The sequence below is a fragment of the Eumetopias jubatus genome, unplaced genomic scaffold (assembly GCF_037043125.1).
Source record: "Eumetopias jubatus isolate StellerSeaLion01/CBP00866 unplaced genomic scaffold, mEumJub1_p1.0 scaffold_8, whole genome shotgun sequence".
In the NCBI taxonomy this organism is placed as follows: Eukaryota; Metazoa; Chordata; class Mammalia; order Carnivora; family Otariidae; genus Eumetopias; species Eumetopias jubatus.
The window spans coordinates 66,261,482-66,287,343 of NW_028274814.1; the positions used below are offsets into that span (position 1 = coordinate 66,261,482).

At 40.4% G+C, this 25,862-nt stretch overlaps 1 protein-coding gene across 1 annotated transcript in view; it reads right to left on the bottom strand.

The window, feature by feature from the left end:
- DENND5B (DENN domain containing 5B) overlaps positions 1-25,862 on the bottom strand; it is a 187,613-nt gene that overhangs the window by 6,367 nt on the left and 155,384 nt on the right. Inside the window, exons 13-20 of the mRNA XM_028113302.2 lie at positions 17,655-17,783; positions 15,657-15,778; positions 11,843-11,988; positions 10,275-10,393; positions 8,765-8,952; positions 3,844-3,926; positions 3,507-3,633; positions 1,567-1,741 (exon numbers count right to left, since the gene is read on the bottom strand). Coding sequence (XP_027969103.1) covers positions 1,567-1,741; positions 3,507-3,633; positions 3,844-3,926; positions 8,765-8,952; positions 10,275-10,393; positions 11,843-11,988; positions 15,657-15,778; positions 17,655-17,783 — 1,089 coding nt within the window. The remainder of the gene's footprint in view (positions 1-1,566; positions 1,742-3,506; positions 3,634-3,843; positions 3,927-8,764; positions 8,953-10,274; positions 10,394-11,842; positions 11,989-15,656; positions 15,779-17,654; positions 17,784-25,862) is intronic.

Sequence of the window (25,862 nt, forward strand, 5' to 3'; positions counted from 1 at the left end):
CTGGATGTGGGGCTCAATCCCAGGACCCCGGGATCATGACCTGAGCTGAAGGCAGCCGCTTAACCGACTGAGCCACCCAGGTGCCCCCAAAAGGAATTTTAGAAGCATAGCTGAAATTGGCCCCTCTTATTAAGAAATAAAGAACTTAGTTCTGTAAACCAGTTGTTTCAGGAGGACAACATCTCAACCTTCAGTGTGTCTTTTTTTTTTTTTTTTTTTGAGAGAGAGAGAGAAAGCACAGGAGGGAGGGAGGGTCAGAGGGAGAAGGAGACTCCCCAGTGAGCAGAGAGCCTGATGGTAGGACTCGATCCTGGGACTCCAGGATCATGACCTGAGCCCAAGGCAGACGTTTAACTGACTGAGCCACCCAGGTGCCCAACCTTCAGTGTGTACTGATTAAACTCTGACATTAGTTATCTGTCATTAAGTATCTAAGATGTCCTTGCTGAGCATCCCTCTATATGCCTTTCTTTTTTTTTTTTTCGAAGTTTATTTTTTGTAGTAATCTCTACATCCAAAATGGGGCTCAAACCCTGAGATTAAGAGTCGCATGCTCTTCTGAGCCAGCCGGGCGCCCCACAATATGCCTTTCATGACAAGAGCAGCCATAACTAGGCCATCCTGAATCTTGTTGGGGAGCCAGGGCTGTAGAAAAAAACACTGCACAGATAACTTAAAAAGAATCTTATTCTTGGGACGCCTGGGTGGCTCAGTCCACTGAGCGTCTCACTCTTGATTTTGGCTCAGGTCATGATCTCAGGGTTGGGAGATTGAGCCCTGCATTGGAATATACACTCAGCGGGGAGTCTGCTTGAGATTCTCTCTCTCCCTCGCCCTCTGCCCCTCCCCTGTACTTTCTCAAATAAATAAAGAAATCTTAAAAAAAAAAAATTATTCTAAAGGTCTACATGTTTCATTTCTTACAATTCTGATATGAGTTTTAAAATTAATGGATTGTACAGCTCCTATGTGTCATTTTCAAAAGATACAGGGGTAGGAAATTGTCTTAAAGAGAAGACTTTATATAGTTAAGAATTATTTATATAGAAAAAATTATATAGTATGAATTCTACAATGTTATTAAAGTACTATGGTGGTATATTGTAAATATATGTATGTATATGTGCTGGTGTGTCAAATTCCCTAGCAAACTACCTACTACCTATCTGCCCACCTTTGGAGCCAGTGTGGTGTAATGGTTGAGAGCTGCGGCTCTCGAATGAGACTGGGTATGAATCTTGGCTCTGCCTCTTTCTAGATGTGTGGCCTTGGGAAAGCTGGTTAACTTAGCTATGCCTCAGCTCATTGTATAGATGGGAAAACAGCTGCTCCTTCATGTAGTGTAGCAGTGAAGTGACAGGAGCATTAAATGAAACAATGAATGTCATGTACTTAGCATAGTGCCAACACATAGCAAGTACCCAATAAACAGTAGTCTCATAAGAAAACTAGGAATGAAAGAAGCCCAGGGCAGAGCTTTGGGAGGGGCATGATCTGGCATAACCCCTTCTGGACTCTTGTTCAACATGTAACAAATATAGGGAAAGTCAAGAGCTAGCTTTATACCGTGTTCCGAGGCAAACTAAAATCTGGAATTTGCCGTCCTTCCCAATGTTCCTGGGTGCAGTATTAATAGCATTTACATAGTGGCAGAAGGTTTTGCAGGATGATTTCTGAATAAGGACATCATCTTCATTGTCTAGAATCTGGTCAGTGGTTTCAAAATAAGCAACTGCTTTCTCTGGGGAAAGAAGTCAGAATCATATGACAATACACATTAATACTTCATGTACAGAAAGATTAATCACTTAGTTTATTCTGGAAACACTACTGATGCTTTGCATTATAGCCAGTTCAGAAACCAAAATCATTACTTTATCATTGGTTTCAAGATGAATTCCAGAGGTCCATGTTTCACAGTGGAACAGTATGCTTCCAGGAGTTTATTTTCTAATCTAGACTGCATTCCAGAAGGGTAAAAGTTTACTCTCTTTAGAATACCTTCAAGCAATGGAAATTGGCAAAAAAGAAAAAAATGGACTCCTCTGTCAAGACGAGAATCTTCTAGGAGTAACTAGCAAATATACAGTAGCCATTAGGATGGTGCCCTCTGTTCTGGTTACAGAATGGCTGGCTAACACTTTGTGACAAAATCTTGAAATAGAACTGATTCAGGAAATCTGAGGAAGGGATATGTATACTCATACCAGAAACAGGAGCAGTAAGATTCTAGGCATTCCAAAAGAAAAAAAAATGCCTAGCTCTGTCAACCTTTTGTCTAAAAATTCTAAGTTGGATAAAATCAACTACTTCATCTAGACTATATTTCAAGACACAAAATGATTCAACACCCCTTTAAAAAAAACTGGGAATTCTAGAAGAACTGCATACCAAAATAAAGATTACAAAGCTTATTTAGCAAGCTGGAGCAGCATACTCCAACAGAACTTTCTGTGATGAATGAAATGTTCTATATCTGCAAGGTTCAATTTAGTAGCTCCTAGGTTAAGGCAGGTGTGACTAAGGAAGTGAATTTTAAATTTAATTTACATTAAATCAGTTTAAATTTAAATAGCCACATGTACCTAGTTGTTACCATACTGGACAGCATAAAGCTAGAGTAGTCCTTCTAAAACAGAAGTTACATTATGTCACTCACTCCTTGGCTCCAAGCCTTCCAATGACTTCCTATTTCAATCATGATAAAGACCGAAGTTCTTCCAAAGGCCTAGATGGCCCTAAAGCACCTTGCTCTGGCAGTAAATAGCCCCCTTCCCCAATATCCTTAGTCTCTTGTCTCCCTCACTCTGCCCCAGTCACATTAGTCTTGCTATTCTACGAAAAGGCCAAGCACACTCCCAGCTTGGGGCCTCTCCCTGGCAGTTCTCTCAGCCCCCAGTGCTCTTCTCCCAGATTGTCACATGGCTTGACTCACTTCCTTAGAGTCTTTGCTCAAATGTCACCTTGTCCACAAAGCGTGTAACCGCCCCACTTAGAAGAGCACTCTCCACTCCATGTCCTGTCACACTGCTCTATTTTTTTCCACATCAAACATAGCTTTGTAACATACTAGATGACATGCATACCTGTTATGTTTTTGTGTATTGTCTGGGTTCCTGTCCCCACCAGAATATAAGTTTGTCAACCACAGAAATTTTCGTGTTTTACTTATCTCTTGATGTTTATCTTTCTTTTAGAGTAAGCTCTATGCCCAACGTGGGGCTTGAACTCATGACCCTGAGATCAAGAGTCCCATGCTCTGCCGACTGAGCCAGCCAGGTGTCCCTTGATGTATATCTTGAGTATCTAGAATAGTGTCTGGAATATTATGGACACTATAAATATTTGTTGAATGAATGAAAAGCAAAGATACTGCTAATTTGGTATTTATTTTAAAAAATGTACTCCCTTGTTACTAACCCTTATTTGCTTAAACTGCTGGGTCTTCGAGTTTTCTAAGAAACATTTCAGTGACCTTATAATAATATACACCCGCTTTAATTTACCTATGAAGTCCCAGATGAAGACATTCTTGTGAAAGATGCGGGCAGATTTGAACCCATGATGGAAGACTTGTTCAAGTGCCACAACCAGTCCATTTTCTCCACATAGCAACACTGTGAGGCTTCCTCTCTGTGGGGCAAAACACACAGTGCCAAAGGATGATCAGCCGCATCTATGTTTAACAAGATGCTAGAAGAAGAGGTGCTGAGGACGGCTATGAAGCATGTTTTTGTAGCTATGAGAAAGCTTACAAATAAAAATTAACATACCCTCTACTGCCTTATATATCATGTATAAAAATGGCTTTAAAATCCTACAAAGTTTTATAGATCATCATACCTCTTTCTCAGGTTTGTGAAAATGTTTCACAATATTATTCACAGCTTCTCCAATTCCTTCTTGGATCTGTCCAGCATTGGGTTCTGAAAAAATAATGAACAGCAGCTGAATTCTCATGCAAGGTAATAAACTAAAGTACTATGGGGTATTACCTGTGTCCACCAGGCAGGGAACACTTCACCACAGCAGGCTGGCTTCTCAGGGGCCCTGTTGAAACTTGCCTCAGGCCAGTTCGGCCCAGTGGGAGGCATCTTGGCACAAAGGAAAAGAATCCAACAGACTCCTACATTCAAATTCCAACCTCACCACTTGCAATTTATAACTTTGGTTAGATGTCAAATTTCTTCTGAGTTTGAATTTCCTCAGCCTAAAATAGGGAAAATATACACCTCATGGGTCACTGGGAAAGGTGAATGAGATATTACAGGTGTAAATCACCTGGTATGGTACCTGTCACAAAGTGCTAGCAAGCCCCTGAATCTGAGGAGTGAGGTGGGAAAGACCCACAGCATCACTTGCAGGTACCCTCTTACCTACCTACCTCTGAGTCCCTTAGTGGGCACAGACCCAGGTTTGTGAAGCTCTAAATGGCTAACCTGAAATCTGTGTTTTTGCTATTGTGTTGAAAGAAAAGGGAAGATTCCTGGTACACTGCGGCACCCGAAGCCCAGAACTGCTTCCTTTTCTGGGCACTGCTTCATTTGCCACCCGCCCTCACCACCCCCCGCCCGCACATGCTTAGGCCCCGTTCTTGGGGGAGAGTGTGGTGGGCTGCCTGAATGGGATCTAAACTGCCTTTGCCTCCCAAACCCCAAGAACGGTTAAAAAAAAAAGATGGTAAACAGATTTTAGGGATAGAAGCGGGTAGGTAACAAGAGAAAAAATTAAATATTTGGTAATTTCTTGTGGTGATTAACTATTAAATTTAACTTACATGTCACACCATAAAGGACAAACTACACATTTTAGTGTTTAAGAATCTTTGAATTCATACTGCTGGACGATATCTTGCATAAAACATTCTTCAGGTAAAACTCAAGTTTTTCTATACCAATGCATAAAGATTGCTAAAATGGGAAACTCTAATGATTGAAGGACTGGTACTGTGGCCTCTTAGCTGCTAGTTACTTTTTCCTTGCTCTGAATATATTTTTTTGATTTTTATTTTTCAAAGTAATCTCTATGTACAATGTGGGGCTCAAACTCATGACCCCAAGACCAAGAATCATATGCTCTACCGACTAAGCCGGCCAGGCACCCCTGAATATTTTCTTTTTTAAACACGAAGATCTTGGGGCACCTGGGTGGCTCAGTCAGTTAAGTGTCTGCCTTCAGCTCAGGTCGTAATCTCAGCATCCTGGGATCGAGCCCCATGAAGGGGTCCTGGCTCAGCAGAGCCTGTTTCTCCCTCTGCCTCTGCCTCTCCCCCTGCTCATGCTCTGTCTCAAACGAATAAATGAAATCTTTAAGGGTGCCTGGGTGGCTCAGTTGGTTGGGCGACTGCCTTTGGCTCGGGTCATGATCCTGGAGTCCCGGGATTGAGTCCCACATCGGGCTCCCTGTTCAGCGGGGAGTCTGCTTCTCCCTCTGACCCTCCCCCTCTCGTGCTCTCTCTCTCAAATAAAATCTTAAAAAAAAAAACAAACATGAAGATCTATTTTGAAAACTTTTATTCATTCTAAAATAGCATTGTACTAATGACTTTGCTTTTTTTTTTAAGATTTTATTTATTTATTTGACAGAGAGACACACAGTGAGAGAGGGAACACAAGCAGGGGGAGTGGGAGAGGGAGAAACAGGCTTCCTGCTGAGCAGGGAGCCCAATGCGGGGCTTGATCCCAGGCCCCCGGGATCATGACCTGAGCCGAAGGCAGACGCTTAACGACTGAGCCACCCAGGCGCCCCATTACTTTTAAAGATTTTATTTATTTATTTGACAGAGTGAGACACAGCGAGAGAGGGAACACAAGCAGGGGGAGTGGGAGAGGGAGAAGCAGGCTTCCTGCGGAGCAGGGAGCCCAATGTGGGGCTCGATGTGGGGCTCAATCCCAGGACCCTGACCCGAGTGGAAGGCAGATGCTTAACGACTGAGCCACCCAGGCGGCCATAAAGATTTTATTTTTTTAAGTAATCTCTACACCCAATGTGGGGCTTGAACTTACAACGCTGAGATCAAGATCTCATGCTGTACCAAGTGAGCCAGCCAGGAGCCTCTAATCAGAAGTATTTTAAAACTGATTTAAAACTTTTAGTTCTCTAAATATCACCTTGCACACACTGTGAGAAAATGCCAGTTACCCATCTCTGAATCTCAGGTTATTTAAAATTTTCTACTTATTGATTAAGAAAAGAAAATATGACCAAAAGTGGGGGGTTAGGCCTCTTAAAACAGTAATATCCCACTAAACTGGGACTGTTTTAGAAGTTGTAATAATTTGGATGGATTGGACTGAAATCTTTTAAGTCAGTTTTTTTTTTTTAAGATTTTTACTTTTTTATTTGACAGACACAGAGAGAGTGAGAGGGAACACAAGCAGGGGGAGTGGCAGAGGGAGAAGCAGGCTTCCCGCGGAGCAGGGAGCCTGATGCAGGGCTTGATCCCAGGACCCTGGGATTATGACCTGAGCCGAAGGCAGATGCTTAACGACTGAGCCACCCAGGCGCCCCCTTAAGTCAGTCTTTTAAATCAATTTAGGATTACATACAATAAATTCACCAATTTTAAGTGTGCAATTTAAGGAGCTTTGACACATGTATCATGCAACCACCACAGTCATGATGTAGAAAATTTCTATCAACCCAAAAAGTTCCCCTGTGCTCCTTTTTCAGTCAATCCCCTTCCCTAGCTCTCAACTCCTGGCAACTGATGCTCTGATTTCTATCATTATTATACTGCCTTTTCTAGAATTCAGTATAAATGGAATCATACAGCACCTAGTCTTTTGTGTCTGTTCTCTTTTACTTAGCATTATGCTTCTGAGATTCACCCACATTGTTAGATACATCAATAGTTTGTTCATTTTTATATATTGCTGAGTAGTATGCCACTGAATAGATATAGCACGTTCTGCTTCTCCAATCACCAGCTGGTGGATATTGGATTATTTCCATTTTGACTATTATGAATAGAGGTCCTATGAACATGGGACTGCAAGTCTTCCTGTAGCTACATGTATTCATTTCTCATGAGTAAATACTGAGGAGTGGGATTCTGTGTCAAGTGTGTGCTAAACATGTGCATGTCTTTATAAGAAAGTTCCAAACTTTTTCCTTTGGCATTCCCACTAGCAATGTCTGAGCATTCCACTGCTCTCCATCCTCACCAATATTTGGTATTATCAGTCTTTATAATTTTCGTTTTTCTAGTGAGTGTGTGAAGTCTACCTCTGAAGGCAATAAAGAATTATGAATCAGGGGACTACTTTGAGAAAGAATAAGGGGAATTTTTAGACTATATCATTCTAATAGTTAATAGATCGCCATGTGCTAATAAATGGATAGGGACTGAAAATATCTAAGGAAACCTCTTTGTTGGTAAACTGAAAACCTCTCAGGTTCTGTTATATTCTACTTACGGCTTTATTTCTATGGCTGAAATAAAACCACTTCACTGATAAACTTCTGTAATTTTTCACTAATCATACTGCCTCTTAGTTTTTCTGTGGCTCCTGTAATAGATTACCACAAACTTGGTGACTTAAGACAACAGAAATCTATTCAGTCATTGTTCTGGAGTGCCATAAGTCAGAAATTATCACCGGGCAGAAATCAAGGCAGGGCCACCCTCCCTCTGGAGGCTCTGTGGGAGCACATGTTCCTCACCTCTTCAAGCTTCTGGTGGTTGCTAGCATTCTCTGGCTTGCGGCTCCATCACTCCAATTTCTGCCTCCCTCTTTTAAGAATATGTGTGACTGCATTCAGGGCCCACCTAGATAATCCAGGATAATCTCCCCATCCCAAGATTCTCAATTTAATCACATTTACAAAGATCTTTTTTTCCAAATAAAGTAACATTTAATGATTTTGGGATTAGGATCTAATACCCTTGGGAGACATTATTCAGCCTACTAAAGCCCACATTAGCATAAATTGGAAGTTTATGGTAGTATTAAAGATAGTATAGCATCCTATCCACAGAAGTCACTCCTTTATAGTATTTTATTACTTACATAGGAACACAGGGGTAGGGAGAGAAATTTTTAGATTTTCTCTTAGAATAAGGGGCTCTGGATAGCTAGATGTAGCTCTCTGGGAGTATTGTAATATGAATTGTCCTTATTCCTCCTTTAAGGTTGTTGTTGTTTTTTTAAAGATTTTATTTATTTGACAGAGAGAGACACAGTGAGAGAGGGAACACAAGCAGGGGGAGTGGGAGAGGGAGAAGCAGGCCTCCGGCGGAGCAGAGAACTGGATGCGGGGCTCGATCCCAGGACCCTGGGAGTATGACCTGAGCCAAAGGCAGATGCTTAACGACTGAGCCACCCAGACGCCCCAGTTGTTTTTTTAAAGTACAATCCACCCTACAACATGGGGCTTGGACTCACAACCCCAAGATCAAGAGTCACATGCTCTACTGACTGAGCCAGCCAGGTGCCCTTCTTCCTTTAAGTTTCAGTCAAAATATTATTTACTCACATTTCCATAGCTTAATTAAAACAGAGCATGCAGTTTTTGTTTGATTTTAATATCTAAATTCTTCAGGCTTTTAATTATTTGTTAATTCTTGCCTTATTTTTTCTCTTTCCTCTCTCCTCCCTCCCTCCCTCTTTCAAATTCCATTTGCCCAAATTAATTTTCCTCAGCTTTCTTCTTTTTAATCTTGCCACAATTCATTAATGCAACAGTTTCCTGTGAAATGGCCACATGATGTCCGCAACATCTGAGGCACACTGCAAATTTAACGATCAATGGTGGTACTTACTGGTGGTTTTTCCTGTCAGTGAAGTGATGCTCAGTCTCCGAGCCGAGGTGGGGGATTTCTGTTGGGGTGGAGTCCGACACTGCTTTACCAGATCCTCATCTGCCACTGAGGTCATCAATTCCCCAATAAGGATTCTCTCCAGGCTTCCATCATCAATGCCTTTCCCCAACCACCGCCCGCATGGGAACCTTGTAGGTCAGAAAAACAACTTCTCCATCACCAGTACTTTACTAGTTTTAATCAGAATGTTTAAAATGGCACCATGGGTGAAGCCCATCATTTTAGTGCCTATGGCTTGTTTTTTAAATTTTAATTTTAAAATTTCAAAACATACAGAAAAGTAGAATCGTCTAACAGACACCCATATTCTTTAATGTTTTGCCATATGCTTTGTTTATTTTGCACTGAAGTATTTATTTTTTTAAAAGACTTTATTTATTTATTTGACAGAGAGACACAGTGAGAGAGGGAACAGAAGCAGGGGGAGTGGGAGAGGGAGAAGCAGGTTTCCTGCTGAGTCTGGAGACTGATGCGGGGCTCGATCCCAGGACCCTGGGATCATGACCTGAACCGAAGGCAGATGCTTAATGACTGAGCCACCCAGGCGCCCCTGTGTTGAAGTATTTTAAAGTACATTCCATGCATTAGGATGTTTTACCCCTAAAAACACTTCAGTATGAATCTCTGAAAAATAAGGACATCCTTTCTTATATAGCCAGAAATTGTTATCACATTCAACCAAATTACAATGATTCAGTATTTTCTCATACCTAGTCTATATTAAAATACTGTGGTTAGTTCTGACAAGAATATTTTCAAACTAGAAGTTAATGTGGGAGATGAATTATAGGAGAAAAGAGGACAATGGTTCCAAAGAGGAGTAGCAGCTATAACTAGTAGAGTCCAAAAGATCCTTTCCTTCTACTAAATTACTTCAAGCTGTTTTTTTTTTTTTTTTTTTTAAATCACAGTTATATCAATCTTTTCCAACACTTGTGGACTAAGTATTGAGAGCAAACACAATTTTTTAAAAGTTTTTTTGGTGGCAATTTTGTATTACATAAAAAGTAAAACTAAGGGACGCCTGGGTGGCTCAGGTCATGATCCCAGGGTCCTGGGATCAAGCCTCCCCCAACCCCGAAACTCCCTGCTCAGCAGCAGGCCTGCTTCTCCTTCTCCCTCTGCAGCTCCCCACTCCACTAGTGTTGTCTCTTGCTTACTCTGCTCTCACCCTCAGATAAGTAAAAAATTAAAAGTAAAACTAAACCCCAAACCCTTAACTAAAATTCAGAAGGTAGTGAGAAAGCTTAAGAAAACAGTTCTTTTTTTAAAGTTTATTTTTTTAGTAATCTCTACACCCAACATGGGGCTCAAACTCACCACCCTGAGATCAAGAGTCGCACGCTCTTCAGGCTGAGCCAGCCATGCGCCCCAGAAGAAAACAATTCTTAAAACTTTTCTTGTCTAAAGAGCCTCAAAGAATTCTGAGCTCCCAAGGACATTTACTTACCTGTATGTATGTCCTGTGATCTCATTTCTGACCATGACACAATCCACTAGCCATTTGGCTAACAGTCCTGAGTTATCATGGCCAATCTGAACAGTGGTCAGCTTCCCCAAGTTCTGGCACTGGAGGGACAGGAGCACAGGTTATTCAGAGCCTGATCCCACGCCCACTACCACTTAGCTTTAGTGGTGGCACTTTGGTTCCATCTAATTTAACAACTGCTGAGGACCCATCCTGCATAATGTGCTTTGCTTTGTACTAGAAAAATATATTCACATCTACTATAGTGCATCTATGAGATAGGACACATATGGACATTAACTATCAAGTGAGGGGTGCCTTTAGGATGAGAAGAATTTCAAGAAGTGGCAAAAGGATCCTATTTAGATTCGGTCACAGTGAGGTCAGGAAATAACCATAGATATAAAAAAAAAAATCACTGACACAGCTGTTTTTGTTTCTAATAAAATGCTAAGGCAGAACTGACCTCAACACTAGAAGTCTTTGAAACTATCATTAAAAAAGTACAGTTATCAATGTCCTTCCTGGCCTTTGTTGGACAAGTACAAAAGAAAGCAATGATAAAAGGAAGAGTAAAAATAAATCTCAATTAAATTCTGACTTTTAAATTCTGATAAAATATCACAGAACCCCCAACTGACTATGTATGGTTGGGAACATCAGAGCTGAGTTCTTAAAGCCCTTGACTTCTTCGTATCAAGTGAGAAGGCATCATAGCCATCCAGGTGAGGGAGGAGGGCATCCTGAATTAGCTGTGGCAGGAAAGATGGAAAGAACTAGGCAGAAATGAGAGAGAGTCTGGAAACAGTAATGACTGGATTTATAGTAGAGTTTATGTTCCATACTTGCTAGTCAAAGAAAAGCGAAGGGTTTTAATCTTTTATACATAATGAATCCATTAGAGAAAGAGGGCTAAAACGGGCTCTTGGGTGTGTTATGACTAAGTGGAAACTGCTATTCCCAGACCCCAAGGAACACAATAGGACATTCAGTTAGAACTACTTCCCTCCTGAAACAAGAGCATGAGTTTGTCTTCTTCCTGCATGCCAGGATCAGCCTGCAGGGGGCTCAAAGACAGGGGGAACATTTCACCAGCTGAGACCTGAAAACTGACTACAATATCGAAAGGTATTTTTATAGAATCACTCTACAAATGTCACCATGTGGTTTACAAGCCATAAGCATGGATGTCAGCTCTCCTGTCCGTTTGTCCAGATTCAGGAAGAGAACCACTGTGGGAAAAGCATTTACTAGAATGTTCCCTACTTGCCAAGTTCTGTGCTAGGCATCAGCAATCATGGAATAGGACCTAGCAAAGCCCCAAAGTATTCCATTGTAAGTAGAAAAATAGAGCTTAATAATTAAAATTATAGCAATAAAAAAACAAGTAACTGTGTTTAAGACAATTTTAGGTGTATACTCACAAAAATGATCCTGCATGCTTGAGTACTCCTTTTATTATTTGAGGAAAAATGAAAAAGTAAAACTGGAATCCTTGTGAAGAACTATGTATGACATTTTCTGCTAAGAAAGGTATTGGCTGAACCTACCTCAAAAGTCATTTCGAGGAGGTTTTTGGGAATCTGCATTACTCCCGTGTCTCCTAGCTCTCCCGATACACAGATCCAAGGGTTCGATGTGATGATCGCATTGCTCAGCTTTTTGATGGGGATGATCACTGACCTATATGGAATCACTGAAAGAACAATGCTAAAATTAAGTAAAAATTACAATAAAATTCTCCTGATAATAAAGCAAATATATATTAATGACTCTGCTGGCTTTCATAGGTAGTTTGCTCATTATGATCTATCAAGATATACTTAAACAAAGAGATGAGATTGCCTCTTCCAGTCTAGAAAGATGAGGTCCAGTTTATAAATCACAAGTCTCAACACTTTTGATGGTTTCCATGGCATGTGTATCACCAGGTATGCATGGCATGCAGAGTATCACCATGGTGATATATATAACTTCTACATTTATAAAAAACAATCCCAGGCATTAACACCAGAACTGACTGCTATACAGAATTTTCATTGCTTTAACATTTTAAATTTTGTTCTAAAATCAAGTATATAAATGAACATGGTTACTGATATGGTTTCGTATGTAAAAGGGTGTGAATGACTTGTTGGACACTATCCCCTTGTTGCTAATTTTCTCGGGCAATGTTTCAGAACGTTCCCATCCCAATTTTTTTTTCAATATTTTATTTATTTGATATAGAGAGAAAGATAGCGAGAGCAGGAACACAAGCAGGGGGAGTGGGAGAGGGAGAAGCAGGTCTCCTGCCGAGCAGGGAGCCCGACGTGGGGCTCAATCCCAGGACCCTGGGACCATAACCCGAGCTGAAGGCAGACACCCAACAACTGGACCACCCAGATGCCCCATCCCAATTTTACACCATGATAAGCAAAGCCAAGAGTAATAAACAATACCATTCTGGACATAAACCACATATAAACCACAATTGGAAAGTTATTGAGGCCACTCAGGAGGTACAAGAGGAGCCCTGGGGAAAGAATCAAAATGTAGAAAGAAATTTGTGTGCAGTCTTTTCCTTCTGAAGGCTCTTCAAAAGGCACACCACTAGATGTCACTGTCCTATCACCATCTTTTGCTCAAACAGAATGGCTCTCTATACATTGCACACTCCCTCCACTCTCTTTTAAAAATGGGGATGGCTCAAACACACTGGTGCATTTTCATCCCTCAGAGTCATGCTTGTTTTTGTTTTTTTTTTAAAAGCAGGGTAGAATCAATTTTTGTTGGTATCATTGGGATTTCTGCTCCTTTAGTCCTAAGAAGGTGTATTAGAAACCCTCCTTGAAAGATCTACACATAGGATGATACACATTTATTGGACAAGGTGCCCAGATACAGCCTCAGAAAATGAGATCGTGGTTCAATGTACTCTTAGATGAGGAAAGTTAATGGGATAAATGGTTCATTTCCCTAATTTTACATAAATGACTTTATGTTGGGTGAATAACCTCCCTTTCTGTCTTTTCATTTTGGCTGAAGGAAAGGAAAATGTCAGAGGAAAGGCCATACTTTCATGGTTTAGTAATCATCAGAATCAAATGGGTTTAGAAACTGAAAGCAGAAGAGGTTAGTGCAAGACTTTATTTTAGGTGCCAGAGGCTTCTTTCATTCCCTTTCATGGAGAGGATTAAAAAAGCTGCAAAAAAAAAAAAAAGGGTTTAGGGTCAGCAGTTCTGAGCCTGCAAAGGGACCACAGATGCACAACAGTGATTACATAGAATAAGGAGTAATATTATTAAACTTAAACTATTTCTTTCATGAAGATCTCAATTCTTAGAAAAGTTACTTAAATGAAATCTATAGATATAGGTAGGATCTTAGAAATCCTAACTACCTCTGCTATTTCTTTTCTTTTAAAACTGCACATAACATCTTAGCTTCTTTTTTTTAAAAAAAGGTGTATTTATTCAGAGAGAGAGAGGGAGAGAATCTCAAGCAGACTCCCCACTGAGTGGGGAGCCCCGACACAGGGCTTGATGTCACAACCCCGAATTCAGGACCTGAGCTGAAATCAAGAGTTGGGCGCTTAACTAAGCTGCCCAGGCCGCCCCTAACATCTTAGCTTCTTATACCAGCAGTAATGTACTAAACTGACTGATAGTTTAGATACTAATGGATAGTTGATAGGTATTACTGGTTGGCCCAATACCCAGTTCAGCTCCATTTTTCCTTGTCTGCTTCTATCAGAGACTAGAAAGCCAAAACCTACAAATTTTTGGCCAGTGAAATGTTATATTTATTGGGATTCCTTAGAAAATCCCGTTTTTCTAGCACAGGTTCTGCCCTTTCCTTCTTGGCACTCCTTCCTGCTAGAAGGTGGATTGAGAATAGCCATCTTGTGACCACGAGGTGATCAGCACACACTAAGGACTGTCTAGGAAGAGAGGGACAAAGACCCTGGGTCCATGAACGTACTATGGACTATCTTGAAACTTCTCATTATATAAGAAATATGAAACCACCTATTTTTTTTTAAAGATTTTTATTTATTTATGTGGCAGAGAGAGACACAGTGAGAGAGGGAACACAAGCAGGGGGAGTGGGAGAGGGAGAAGCAGGCTTCCCGTGCAGGGAGCTCGATGTGGGGCTCAATCCCAGGACCCCGGGAGCATGACCTGAGCCAAAGGCAGACGCTTAACGACTGAGCCACCCAGGCGCCTCGAAACCACCTATTTGTTTAAAGCACTGTTTTCCAAGTTTCTGATTCTTGCAGCAAAACATAATTCCTAACTGACAAAAGTAAAAATCCTCCAAAGTGGGGAGTGAAGAGGAGCCGCTGCACATAAGCATTAGTACTGGTGAATAGAATAAATGCTATAATTTGATTTTCTATCAAAAACACATATCCAGTCAGCATTTACTCCCTCTACAGACCTACATTATTCAGTAAGGTCTTGAAGTCTTTCTGAATCAACAAAGTTTAATGATGTTTTATACGTTTATTATGGTATGCTGATTTTTAAAATTTTGTTTTTTTTTTTTTTAAAGATTTTACGTGACAGAGAGACACAGCGAGAGAGGAACACAAGCAGGGGGAGTGGCAGAGGGAGAAGCAGGCTTCCCGCTGAGCAGGGAGCCCAATGCGGGGCTTGATTCCAGGATTCTGGGATCATAACCTGAGCTGAAGGCAGATGCTTAATGATTGAGCCACCCAGGCGCCCCAAAATTTTTTGTGTTTTATGTAAGATACTGGACCATTTGTTTAATAAAACATTTTTTTTTTTTTTACGTAGGCTTTAGGCCCAACATGGGACTCAAACTCATGACCCTGAGATCAAGAGTTGCATGCTCCATGGACTGAGCCAGTTAGGCATCCCTAATCAAACATTCCTTTTTAACATCCAGCCCATTTCCTTCTGCAGACTGGGCTTCCTGGGAAGCAGATGAAGTCAGAAATCAGCATGGACGATGTTGCTCCTGGGATCACCACGTGGCTGAGAGAGAAGCTGAGCTGTGACGTAGTCACAGTGAAGTCCTCAGCTGATACCATAGTAAGTTCTGGAACAGCCCTATGATAGTCCTAGGATGCTGGCTGGCCCTGCTAGGAGGGATCATCTTGGAGGGTCGGGGGTGGGGGGAAGGCAGTTTGTTCTGGTGAGGCCCTCCCCACAGGGGCTGACAGCTGAGGGCTGCCTTCCCGCAGTCCTCCCAGCTGCCGGGGCACAACCTTCATTCCTAAATAGAGGTCTGGGGCCAGCCTCACTCACAATGTCTATCTCACTGTACTATCATGCATCTCACTTTTAAAAATATAAACTCTTATTCCATTAGTTGCCTGAGCAACTCTTCACTTAATAGCCAGTTCTCCAGACTTACTGATAGTGGTGAACACACTGGTGAAGCAGAAGTAGTCAACCGCATTGAGGGAAAGAAGATGGTAAAGAAACTGCTCTCTTTCTTCTTCACAGCGTAGAAAAGCATAACGCTTATAAAGCTTCCTAGGAATGGGTAAGACAAGCACAAAATAATAGTATATTTTTCATGCTTTTCATTATGTCTGGTACTAAAAATAAACACCTTCACTTAGTCAAAGCCAAATACATTAATTTTACTTTTAGGACTCAGTCCTAAGAATATAATATGAAGTACGGGCAAGGTTTATTCACAGATGTCCACTAAAATGTTATTTGTAGAAGGAAAAATATATCACGGTATATGCATACATTGGAATACTGTGTGAGCATCGAAAATAAAGTTTATGAAGTGTTTTAACAACAACAACAAAACTACTACTAAAAATAATAATTTTTATTAAGCACTTATATTTAAGCACTTTTCCAAATGTTTTATAGTTGTTGATACATTTAATCCTGATTACCCTGGATGAAGTAAGTCTACTAGCATTCTCATTTTATAAATTAGGGAAAACAGAGATACAAAAAAGTATCTTGTCCAAAGTCATTCAAATAGTAAACAGTAAAGGCAGTATTTGAACATAGCCATTCAGTCTTCACAGCTTAAACTCTTACGATATAGTGAAATGTTTATAATACACTAAGCTAAAAAACGGATGATACTGGGGGACCTGGCTGGCTCAGTTGGAAAAGCATGCAACTCTTGATCTTGGGGTTGTGAGTTTGAGCCCCAAGTTGGGTGTAGAGATTACTTAAGAATAAAATCTTAAAAAAAAAAAGGATGATACTGACTTGTAAATACAGTATAATCTTAACTAAGAGAGCATGCATAGAAGAAAGTACAGAAGAAAACATGTGAAATACTTGGTATTTACCTTTATGTAGTGGGATTTTCTTCTTCAAGTAAGCTGTATACCCAACATGGGGCTTGAACTCATGACCCAAGATCAAGAGTTGCATGCTCTACCAACTGAGCCAGCCAGGTGTGCAACTGTATGTATGTATTTATAAGTAAACTCTGCACCACATGTGGGGCTTGACCTCATGACCCTGAGATCAAGAGTCAAATGTCTCTACTTACTAAGCCAGCCAGGTACCCCCAGGCACCCAACCTTTATGTAGCACTTTATGCAGTTTGGCCACAGTGGCCATGACTGATTTATAATGGGCAGGGATGGGTGAGGGGAGTAACCAGTTTCAGAGAACAAGATCAGGTTCACAGGTTATACCTCACTTTGCATTCTTTATCAACCCTACTCTTTGGACATTAAGACTCATCTTAAAATGCTCCAGGGGGTAAGTAGCCCAATTGATGATGTGTACAAATGCAAAACTACAAAAAGAATATTACCATGATGAGATTCCAACAGTCTTGAGATCTTTGAGATCTCTGTTGAATTTTTTGCATAGCTTTGCTCTAGAGACCTAAGTCCTCAGCCTTCAAATTAGGTCTAACATATATATTATATAGATGATGCATTTTATCTAAGAGGGTTTCTTGATGGAATAAAGGGAAACCTATTAAAACAGTTAACAATTAAGTAACATGCATTTGATTGCTTTCCTGGCTCTAAACAATTGAATGTAAGCATTGGCAAGACTCTCAAAAGAAACCTGTTAATGCGGACTTTTTTTTTGCTACTTCAGGTTTTGCTGTGATCTTAAATTCAACCTATATTTTGGATGTTACTGTCAGCCTATGTGGACTAGTTAGCTTTTTTTCTGGTTGAGAACAGAGCAATCTGGCCTTTGGCTGTCAAGTTTGGTGTGTCCTCCCAGGTAAAATCAAATACTATGTCAAACCATGGAGTTTCCAATGCACATGCCTGTTAGAAAGGAAGAACACATGTGCACAGGAGTCAGCAATTCATGCTGAAGTCACCAGTCTGCCAGTTTATACAATTTGCTTTGCAGACACACAGGTCACAGAAGCAGAAATGTCTAAGAGGCTGTCTCTTACTTGGTGAGTGGCTGGTTGGAGAGCAACTGCTTGAGATGCTGGGACAGGAGCTTCTTTTCTAGAGATAGTCTTATCCACGCCCGAGCTCGTCCAACGTCAGTCTTGATCTCACTCATGTTCTGAATATGCCTACAGAACAGTAGCAACAGCAAAGATGTAGATCCTAAGAATAACCTTGAGCTGGAAAAGAACTAAAGCATTACAGCACTTTGCTCAGAACACTTCTTTCATACTTAGCAGAAGTGTGAACGGGTAATAAACACTTTATGTTGATTAAACTGTTCAAAGGTTCCATCTGAATCATGAATTCAGTCCCACATCAGAATTACCATTACAACACATGCGCACAGGCAACACCCTCAGATAAAGCAGTTAACACTCGTTTATTCTTTCAGATTTTATGTTCTTGTTTCAGCCTCATGGTTACCTGTAACCTGGCAGTTGATGATTCCTGACCCTTAGGAAAATAAAAGTAATAAAACACGCTGAGTATTTAAGTTTTATTAAAAATACTTTGTCTAGTTTGACTATCTGTCATAACTTTAATCCACTGAATTATTTTTCAAGTAGTTTCTGGACAACATATGGAAAATATGAAAACTTACTTTCCATGGCACTTGAAGACTGCCCTTTTTTTTTTACTTATAAATTCAAAATTCCCATTTTTTTTTTTAAAGATTTTATTTATTTGAGAGACAGAGAGAGGTAACGAGAGCAGGAACACAAGAAGGGGGAGTGGGAAAGGGAGAAGCAGACTCCCCACTGAGCAGAGAGCCCGAGAGAGAGCCCAACATGGGGCTCAATCCCAGGACCTGGGAATCATGACCTGAGCTGACGGCAGACATTCACCAGCTGAGCCACCCAGGCACCCCTGAGCTTATCTTCCTAAATGATTTTCCTCCTAAAGGGGAAGAAGGATTGGGCAGAAAGGGCAAGCCTAAGGAGCAGGGTAATTGTAGAGCCACTACAGTGAGTCACTAAAAAGTCTTTGTGATTGTGACCCACCATCCCTTCCTCTGATTTTTTTTTTTATGTCCAGAATGACTCATCCTAGCTGTAATTTGTATTACAACAAACCCTTTTCTCTACTGATTCTAAGAATTCAGAATAAGGAATATCCTCCCTGTAAAATATACACATATTCTCTCTCTCCCTTTTTAAAAAATATTTTATTTTTAAGCAATCTCTACACCCAACATAGGACTCAAACTCATAACCCTGAGATCAAGAGTCACATGCCTCACCAACCGAGCCAGCCAGACGCCCGTCTTTCTTTTATCCTTTTCTTTCTCCCTTTCTCCTTCCCTTCCTCTCTCTTAATCCCTGGATCTAAAGATTTAGGCCCTCATGCCTCAGTACTGATATGTGATCAAAGACTCTTCATAAACGAGATGCAAAGCATTATATCACATTACACAGACACACTGACGAGGTGGCTTAAAAACAAGTCAGAATGAGGAATTAAAAGAAAATTCTGTTGCCATTTTTGTAGGGCTTAGCCAACCTCACCTCATTTCTAAGAATTTTTTCAGAATTTATGACACACTGATTTTATCTTTAAAGGGCTCATTCCAGTATACATGGTCATGAACAGAGAAAGCTGTTGCGAGGCAAGCGGCCTCACAGACCCTGGTTCTTACTGATGGTGCTGGCAGTGGGGGGACACTTGACAACCCAATCTGGCACCTCCAGCATGAGCCTATGAAGCAGCACTGGCTCTTCCTCTACCCCGCTGACATGTCCCAAATGACACAGCTGACTCAAAGCAACAGAGGGAAAATGCTCAGGCATTTGCCACTTAGAGTTCAACAGTATTTATAAGGTACCCTGTGAGTGTAGTGCCAAGTAGGAGCTCACATAACTGAGGAATACCAAGCTGATTCAAAGTGTATTCACTGAAAATGAATCTACACTAGGTTTGATAAGCACTTACGCTGTATAATCTTGTCCTCAGTATTCTTTCTATTCTAAAACAGTAAAATCGGGGTATGTGGGCAGCTCAGCTGGTTGAGCATCTGAATCTTGATTTCGGCTCAGGTCGGCTCCGTGCTGGGTGTGGAGCCTGTTTAGGATTCTCTCTCTCCCGGGGCGCCTGGGTGGCTCAGTCGTTGAGCGTCTGCCTTCGGCTCAGGTCATGATCCCGGGGTCCTGGGATCGAGCCCCGCATCGGGCTCCCTGCTCAGCAGGAAGCCTGCCTCTCCCTCTCCCACTCTCCCTGCTTGTGTTCTTTCTCTCACTGTGTCTCTCTCTGTCAAATAAATAAATAAAATCTTAAAAAAAAAAGGATTCTCTCTCTCTCCCTCTGTCCCTCCCCCCCACCCCCTCCTCAAAAAGAAGATAAAAATAAAAAAAAAAATTAAAACCTACTGAAATAAATTTTATGTTGGCCTTAAGCAAGTTATCTGGAGACATGGTAGGTAAGAATGACAAAGTGAAAAATAATTATAATTTGAAAAAACAATCTATGTTTAAGGAAAATGAGAAGGACTGGGATACATAATGTGCAGTCTATTTTAGGTAGCAATCAGCATTCCCATCATAAAATTATTTACGCTGTTTTGTTTTTGTTTTTTTTTTTTTGGAAAGAGGCATGGAAGTTGGGAGATGAGGCCTCCAGACTCTTCTCCTCAAGCCCATCTTATTCACTGGCACCAGGGAAGTAACTGTTTAAAATACTGGCTCCTTAATATAATTCCGTTGTTCCAGAACCTTCAAAACTCATAGGATACAGTCTGAACTGTACCAGCTCACATTTTAGACTTACTACCCCTCAGCTCAACATATCTTCCTATTCAAAAAAATTCCATTCCATACAGCTGACTCATAAGACTCTGCATTCCATTACCTGAAGTACTTTCTTCTTGTTTCCCTATTTGATTCTATTCGTGTCTGAGACCTCAGCTTCTTCTAGATACCTTTCCATGACCTCTTCAATGCATGAAATCCTATAGTCTAATTTGAATTTGCCATGTACAGCTTATTACTTTTATCATTCTCTCTTGGTATACATTTTTCTCAGCTTGTAAAAGCTCCCTGGGGAAAGGAGCCCACTATTCCTTAGCAGCCCTGCAGACTTCTTTGTATCCTATAGGGCCTAGCACATAACAGGAGCTCAAAAACTCTTTTGCTTTGTAAATATCTATCTAACTTTATGCTTTAACTATTTTTATGCATTGTGTTATTAAACTATAATCCAAATCTTTTCTTTTTTAAAAGATTTTATTTATTTATTTGACAGAGAGAGACAGCGAGAGAGGGAACACAAGCAGGGGGAGTGGGAGAGGGAGGAGCAGGCTTCCCATTGGGCAGGGAGCCCGATACCAGGCTTGATCCCAGGACCCTGAGATCATGACTTGAGCCGAAGGCAGACGCTTAATGACTGAGCCACCCAGGTGCCCGTGTAATCCAAATCTATTAAAAAATTTGCTGTGCAGTTATACCATTTGAATTTTCTTTTAACTGGAATAATTTATTATAGGTAACTATAATGGAATTCAACATATTATACAAGTATTGCTTCCAAAATAGATCCTGTTAATTCACAGAAAAGCATATATGGCATGGATTAAATAATTTATTTACTTGATTTATTTCTAACACTGCTATAAAACTTTGTAATTTAGAAAAAAATTTTTTAAAGATTTTATTTATTTATTTGACAGAGACAGAGACAGCGAGAGAGGGAACACAAGCAGGGGGAGTGAGAGAGGGAGAAGCAGGCTTCCCGCTGAGCAGGGAGCTCGATGCGGGGCTCGATCCCAGGACCCCGGGATCATGACCTGAGCCGAAGGCAGACGCTTAATGACTGAGCCACCCAGGCACCCCTAGAAAAGTTTTTTAAAAAAGATTTTATTTATTTGACAGAGAGAGAGAGAGAGCAGGCGCACACACAAGCAGGGGGAGTGGCAGAGGGTGAGGGAGAAGCAGGCGTCCCTTGAGCAAGGAGCCCAAAGTGGGGCTTGGTCCCAGAACCCTGAGATCATGACCTGAGCCAAACGCAAACGATTAACTGACTGGGCTACCCAGGCGCCCTTAGAAAAGTTTCTATGTACTTTGTCTCATTTGTTTATCACAAAAACTAGTGAGAAGGAGATCATCATTATTTTGCTTTAAGGATGAGAAAACAGAATAATTGAGTCTAAGTGATCCATTCAAGGTCACAGAGATAATAAATATTATTCTAGAGATGTCATCCATTTTCTACCAATTACTTTTTCCTCACACATTCTTGGAGAAGCTCCCCTTCCCCAGACCCAGAACACACAACTCTACTTACCGCCATGACCTATGGCCCCATGATCCTAATCCTTCAGCTAGAATAGACTGAATAAGAGGAACGTGCCTGATCTAAACTGAGCTCACTAGATTTTCTCTCAGAAACTAGGAAAAAAAAAAAAAAAAGAAACTAGGAATTAGTATACTGGAAGAAAACCAAGTTCGTTTTTGTTGAATGCTAAAAATAAGAAACAATGTTAAAGCCAGGGCTTGGGCAAGCATGTGCACAATAAAACAGAAAGAAAGGGGAAGGGGGGTAAGGGGAGGGGAAGAAGAGCAGATGTGAAGGGAGAAACAGCTATGATTTGCTTCCAGTGAGACAGTAAGAGTAATCTGTGACAAGACTGTTAGCAGCCACAGTTTCTCTTCTTGCATTCTGGAAGACACCCTCATATATCTCCAATAAATCCATCCCTTTTTACTGAAGCAGGTCTGAATGGGCTTCTGTTCCCTAAAACCAAATGATTTCTAAGAGTGGCAGTACCTCTAAATTTGAATCCACATTTCCTGAATCCAAAATCAGTGCTTACTTCACAATATGTATCATTAACAAAACCCAGTATTGTTTGTTCGTTTGTTCATTCATTCACTCACTCACTTAAACCTGGTATTATTTGAGAAATTAAGGATTAGCTGATTTTAGTTTAAGTTCATATTCTGTACAGACATAAAAATTCCTCAAAATATTCCTTCCCAGGGTAACAAAATCAATCATAACTACTTAATTTTAGTGTAGAATAAAGCCAGATACTCATAAGCACATATGTACACATTATTAGTAAAAAGATAAATAGGAACTAGCTAATTTACCCTTAGGTAATTTATTCCCATCTTTACAAATAAAATTTTTCTAGGATTTACTTAGACATCCTGTTCATTTGTTTACATAGTCAGAATACCCAGACTTGGATTATAGTATTCACAGTCTCCTTGGTCATGTAATATTCTCTTGTACTCAACATCAATTACAATATCATTAAGAAAAAAAGTCTGTTTGAACAGTTAGATGACATGTACATGGCTACTCTGGAAAGAAACTGGTAATATTGGTAACACCATGATAATCTCTTTTAAATGTAGAATCTGTACAATTATTTACTGTCCCCAGCCTTTCTCTATGGAACAAAAAATCATTCTACAACGGATAGTCTGGTGATACCTGGCATCTACGAAGATTTTGGGGAGTTGTCTAAGATACTAAGACAAAGGGGAAAGCCTTTAAATATATCTGTCCTGGACTCAAAGCTAAGCAATCTGGTGCCAAGACTCTTGACAACTATGAGGACTCAAAGTGCCAATGTCTTTTTGCCTCAAGAGATTAACCTGGAAAGACAGGAGGTACCAACAGAGACATATGCCCAAGAGAGAACAGGGACTCAAGAGAGGTATACTAATCTTGGAAAATTAGTTTTTTCTTTAATTGTCTAGACTGAAAGAAATCAAGGTTTATTTTTATTTTTTTTTTAAAGATTTTATTTGAGAGAGAGACAGACAGAAATAGCGACAGGGATAGTGAAAGGGATAGCGAAGAGAGAAGAGGGAGAAGCAGGCTCGCCACTGAGCAGGGAGCCTGACGTAGGGCTCGATCCCAGAACCCCAGGATCATGACTTGAGCTGAAGGAAGGGCCTTAGCCAACCGAACCACCAAGGCGCCCCTAGAAATCAAGGTTTAGAATATTACTTGGGTGTTTTTCTTTAAGGAAAAACATCTGTATCAGCTATCCAGGTAATGATGAGGGACTAAAATGAAGCACTTGTCAAGAACCTGAAAACAGGGAAATAATCCTGTCCACTAAGAGTAAAACTCTAAAGTAAATACATTTTGAATAAGAACAACAATGTATAAAATGCCATCTTAAAGGGGCAGAATGGAAGCAGAGAAAAGGGAGAGACAACCACCGGCAATGTTTTCTTCAGAACTTCCTGAGATGCTATCAGTCCCAAGAGCATGAGGATCACTAGTGTAGAGCTGGATGATAAGGCTTCCACATCTCTGCTTCTGAAGATAGCAAGCAGTCTTCTAATTTTTATCTAGCTTCCAGGCAGAGAATATCCGTATTGGTGAATGAGTATCAAGTCATCTGGTTAGGGAAATAATGTTTTGGTTTCACTGGCTTCCTGTGACTCTCTCCTTACGTGGTCTAGATGTGACCAGAGTTGACAGATGACTGAACTCCAGCCCATTATTTTTACATCTCTCTTAGGTATTTGAAGTAAATGTCTTGGTTAGTAGGATTCAGTATCTTAGAATTTGACTACATTTTGGTTTACTAATTATTTGGTTTCTGAGCTCATAAAGCTGAAGAGACTCTAGCATATGGACTATGAAGACCTCAAAAGAGTGCTGCTATGTATGCCAAAAGAAACTGGGAAGTCATACCCATCAGAATGGCTACCGTTAAAAAAAAAAAACCCAGAAGATACAAGTGCGGGTGAGGAGGTGGAGAAATTGGAATCCTTGTGCATCGCTGGTAGGAATATAAAATGGTACAGCCGCTGTGGAAAAGAGTATGGTTGTTCTACAAAATATTAAACATGGAATTACCATATGATCAAGTAATTCCACTTCTGGGTATTTGCCTAAAAGAACTAAAAGCAGGGACTTGAAAAGATACGTGTATACCCACATTCACAGTATTCACAATAGCCAAAAGGTGGAAACAACCCAAATGTCTACCAATTGATAAATGAATAAACAAAATGTATATATGTAAGATGGAATCTTTACCTAAAAGAGGAAGGAAATTGACACATGCTACAACACGGATAAACATTATAAACATCTGATAATGAAGATTTCAAAAAGTGTAAGACGAAGTGAAACAAACCAGATGCAAAAAGCATGGTTCCCCTTAAATGAGGATAGGCAAATTCACAGAGGCAGAAAATTAAAAAGTGGGTGCCAGGGGCTGGGGGAGAAGGGAGAATGGGGAATTATTTATTTATTGTTCAATGGGCAAAGAGTTTCAGTTTGGGATGACAAGAGTTCTGGAGATGGACAGCAGTGATGGTTCCACAACACTGTGAATACACTTAATGGTAGGTTTTATGTTTTATGTGTATATATATGTATGTATACACATAAAACATATATAAAATTATTATATATGTATTTGTCACCCATTCTCTCACCGACCTCCCCTCTGGTAAGCATCTGTTTGTTCTCTATAGTTCTCTATAGTTGAGTCTTTTTGGCTTGTCTTTTTCCTCTTTGTTCATTTGTTTTGTTTCTTAAATTCAACATGAATAAGTGAAATCCTATGGTATTTGTCTTCCTCTATTTTGCTTAGCAGTATACTCTAGCTCCATCCTTGTTGTTGCAAACGTCAAGGTTTAATTCTTTTTTATCATTACCACAATTTTTAAAAAAGGGGTGTGTGGGTGGCTGAGTCAGTTGAGCATCTGACTTTTGATTTCGGCTTGGATCATGATCTCGGGGTTCAGCCGGGAGTCTGCTTACCTTTGTCTCCCTCTGCTGCTTCCCCCCCCCCCGCTCACATGTGTGCTTGCTCTCTCTCAAATAAATAAATAAATCTTAAAAAAAAAAATAGAAAGATAGCAGAATCTATGTGGTGGGTTTAAGAATGTGTTCATTGTAAAATCTTTTGACTTTCTTGTACAGTTAAAATTTTTTATGATAAAATGTTAGGGGAAAAACCCTAAGAAGTCTTTTTTTAGCAATGCCTTTCTACCTTATGAAACACTTTTTGAAAGCAATCAACCAATCACATTTTTTCTTTTTAAAGTAAACTCTATGCCCAATGTGGGGCTTGAACTCGGGACCCAAGATCAAGAGTTGAATGCTCTACCGACTGAGCCATCCAGGCACCCTGCCAACCAGTCAAATTTTATTAAAAGCATCTATCATTTGGTCAAAACGTTATTTTAGGATACTTGGCGGTCTTTCTTCATATTTTTTATAAGACAAAGACT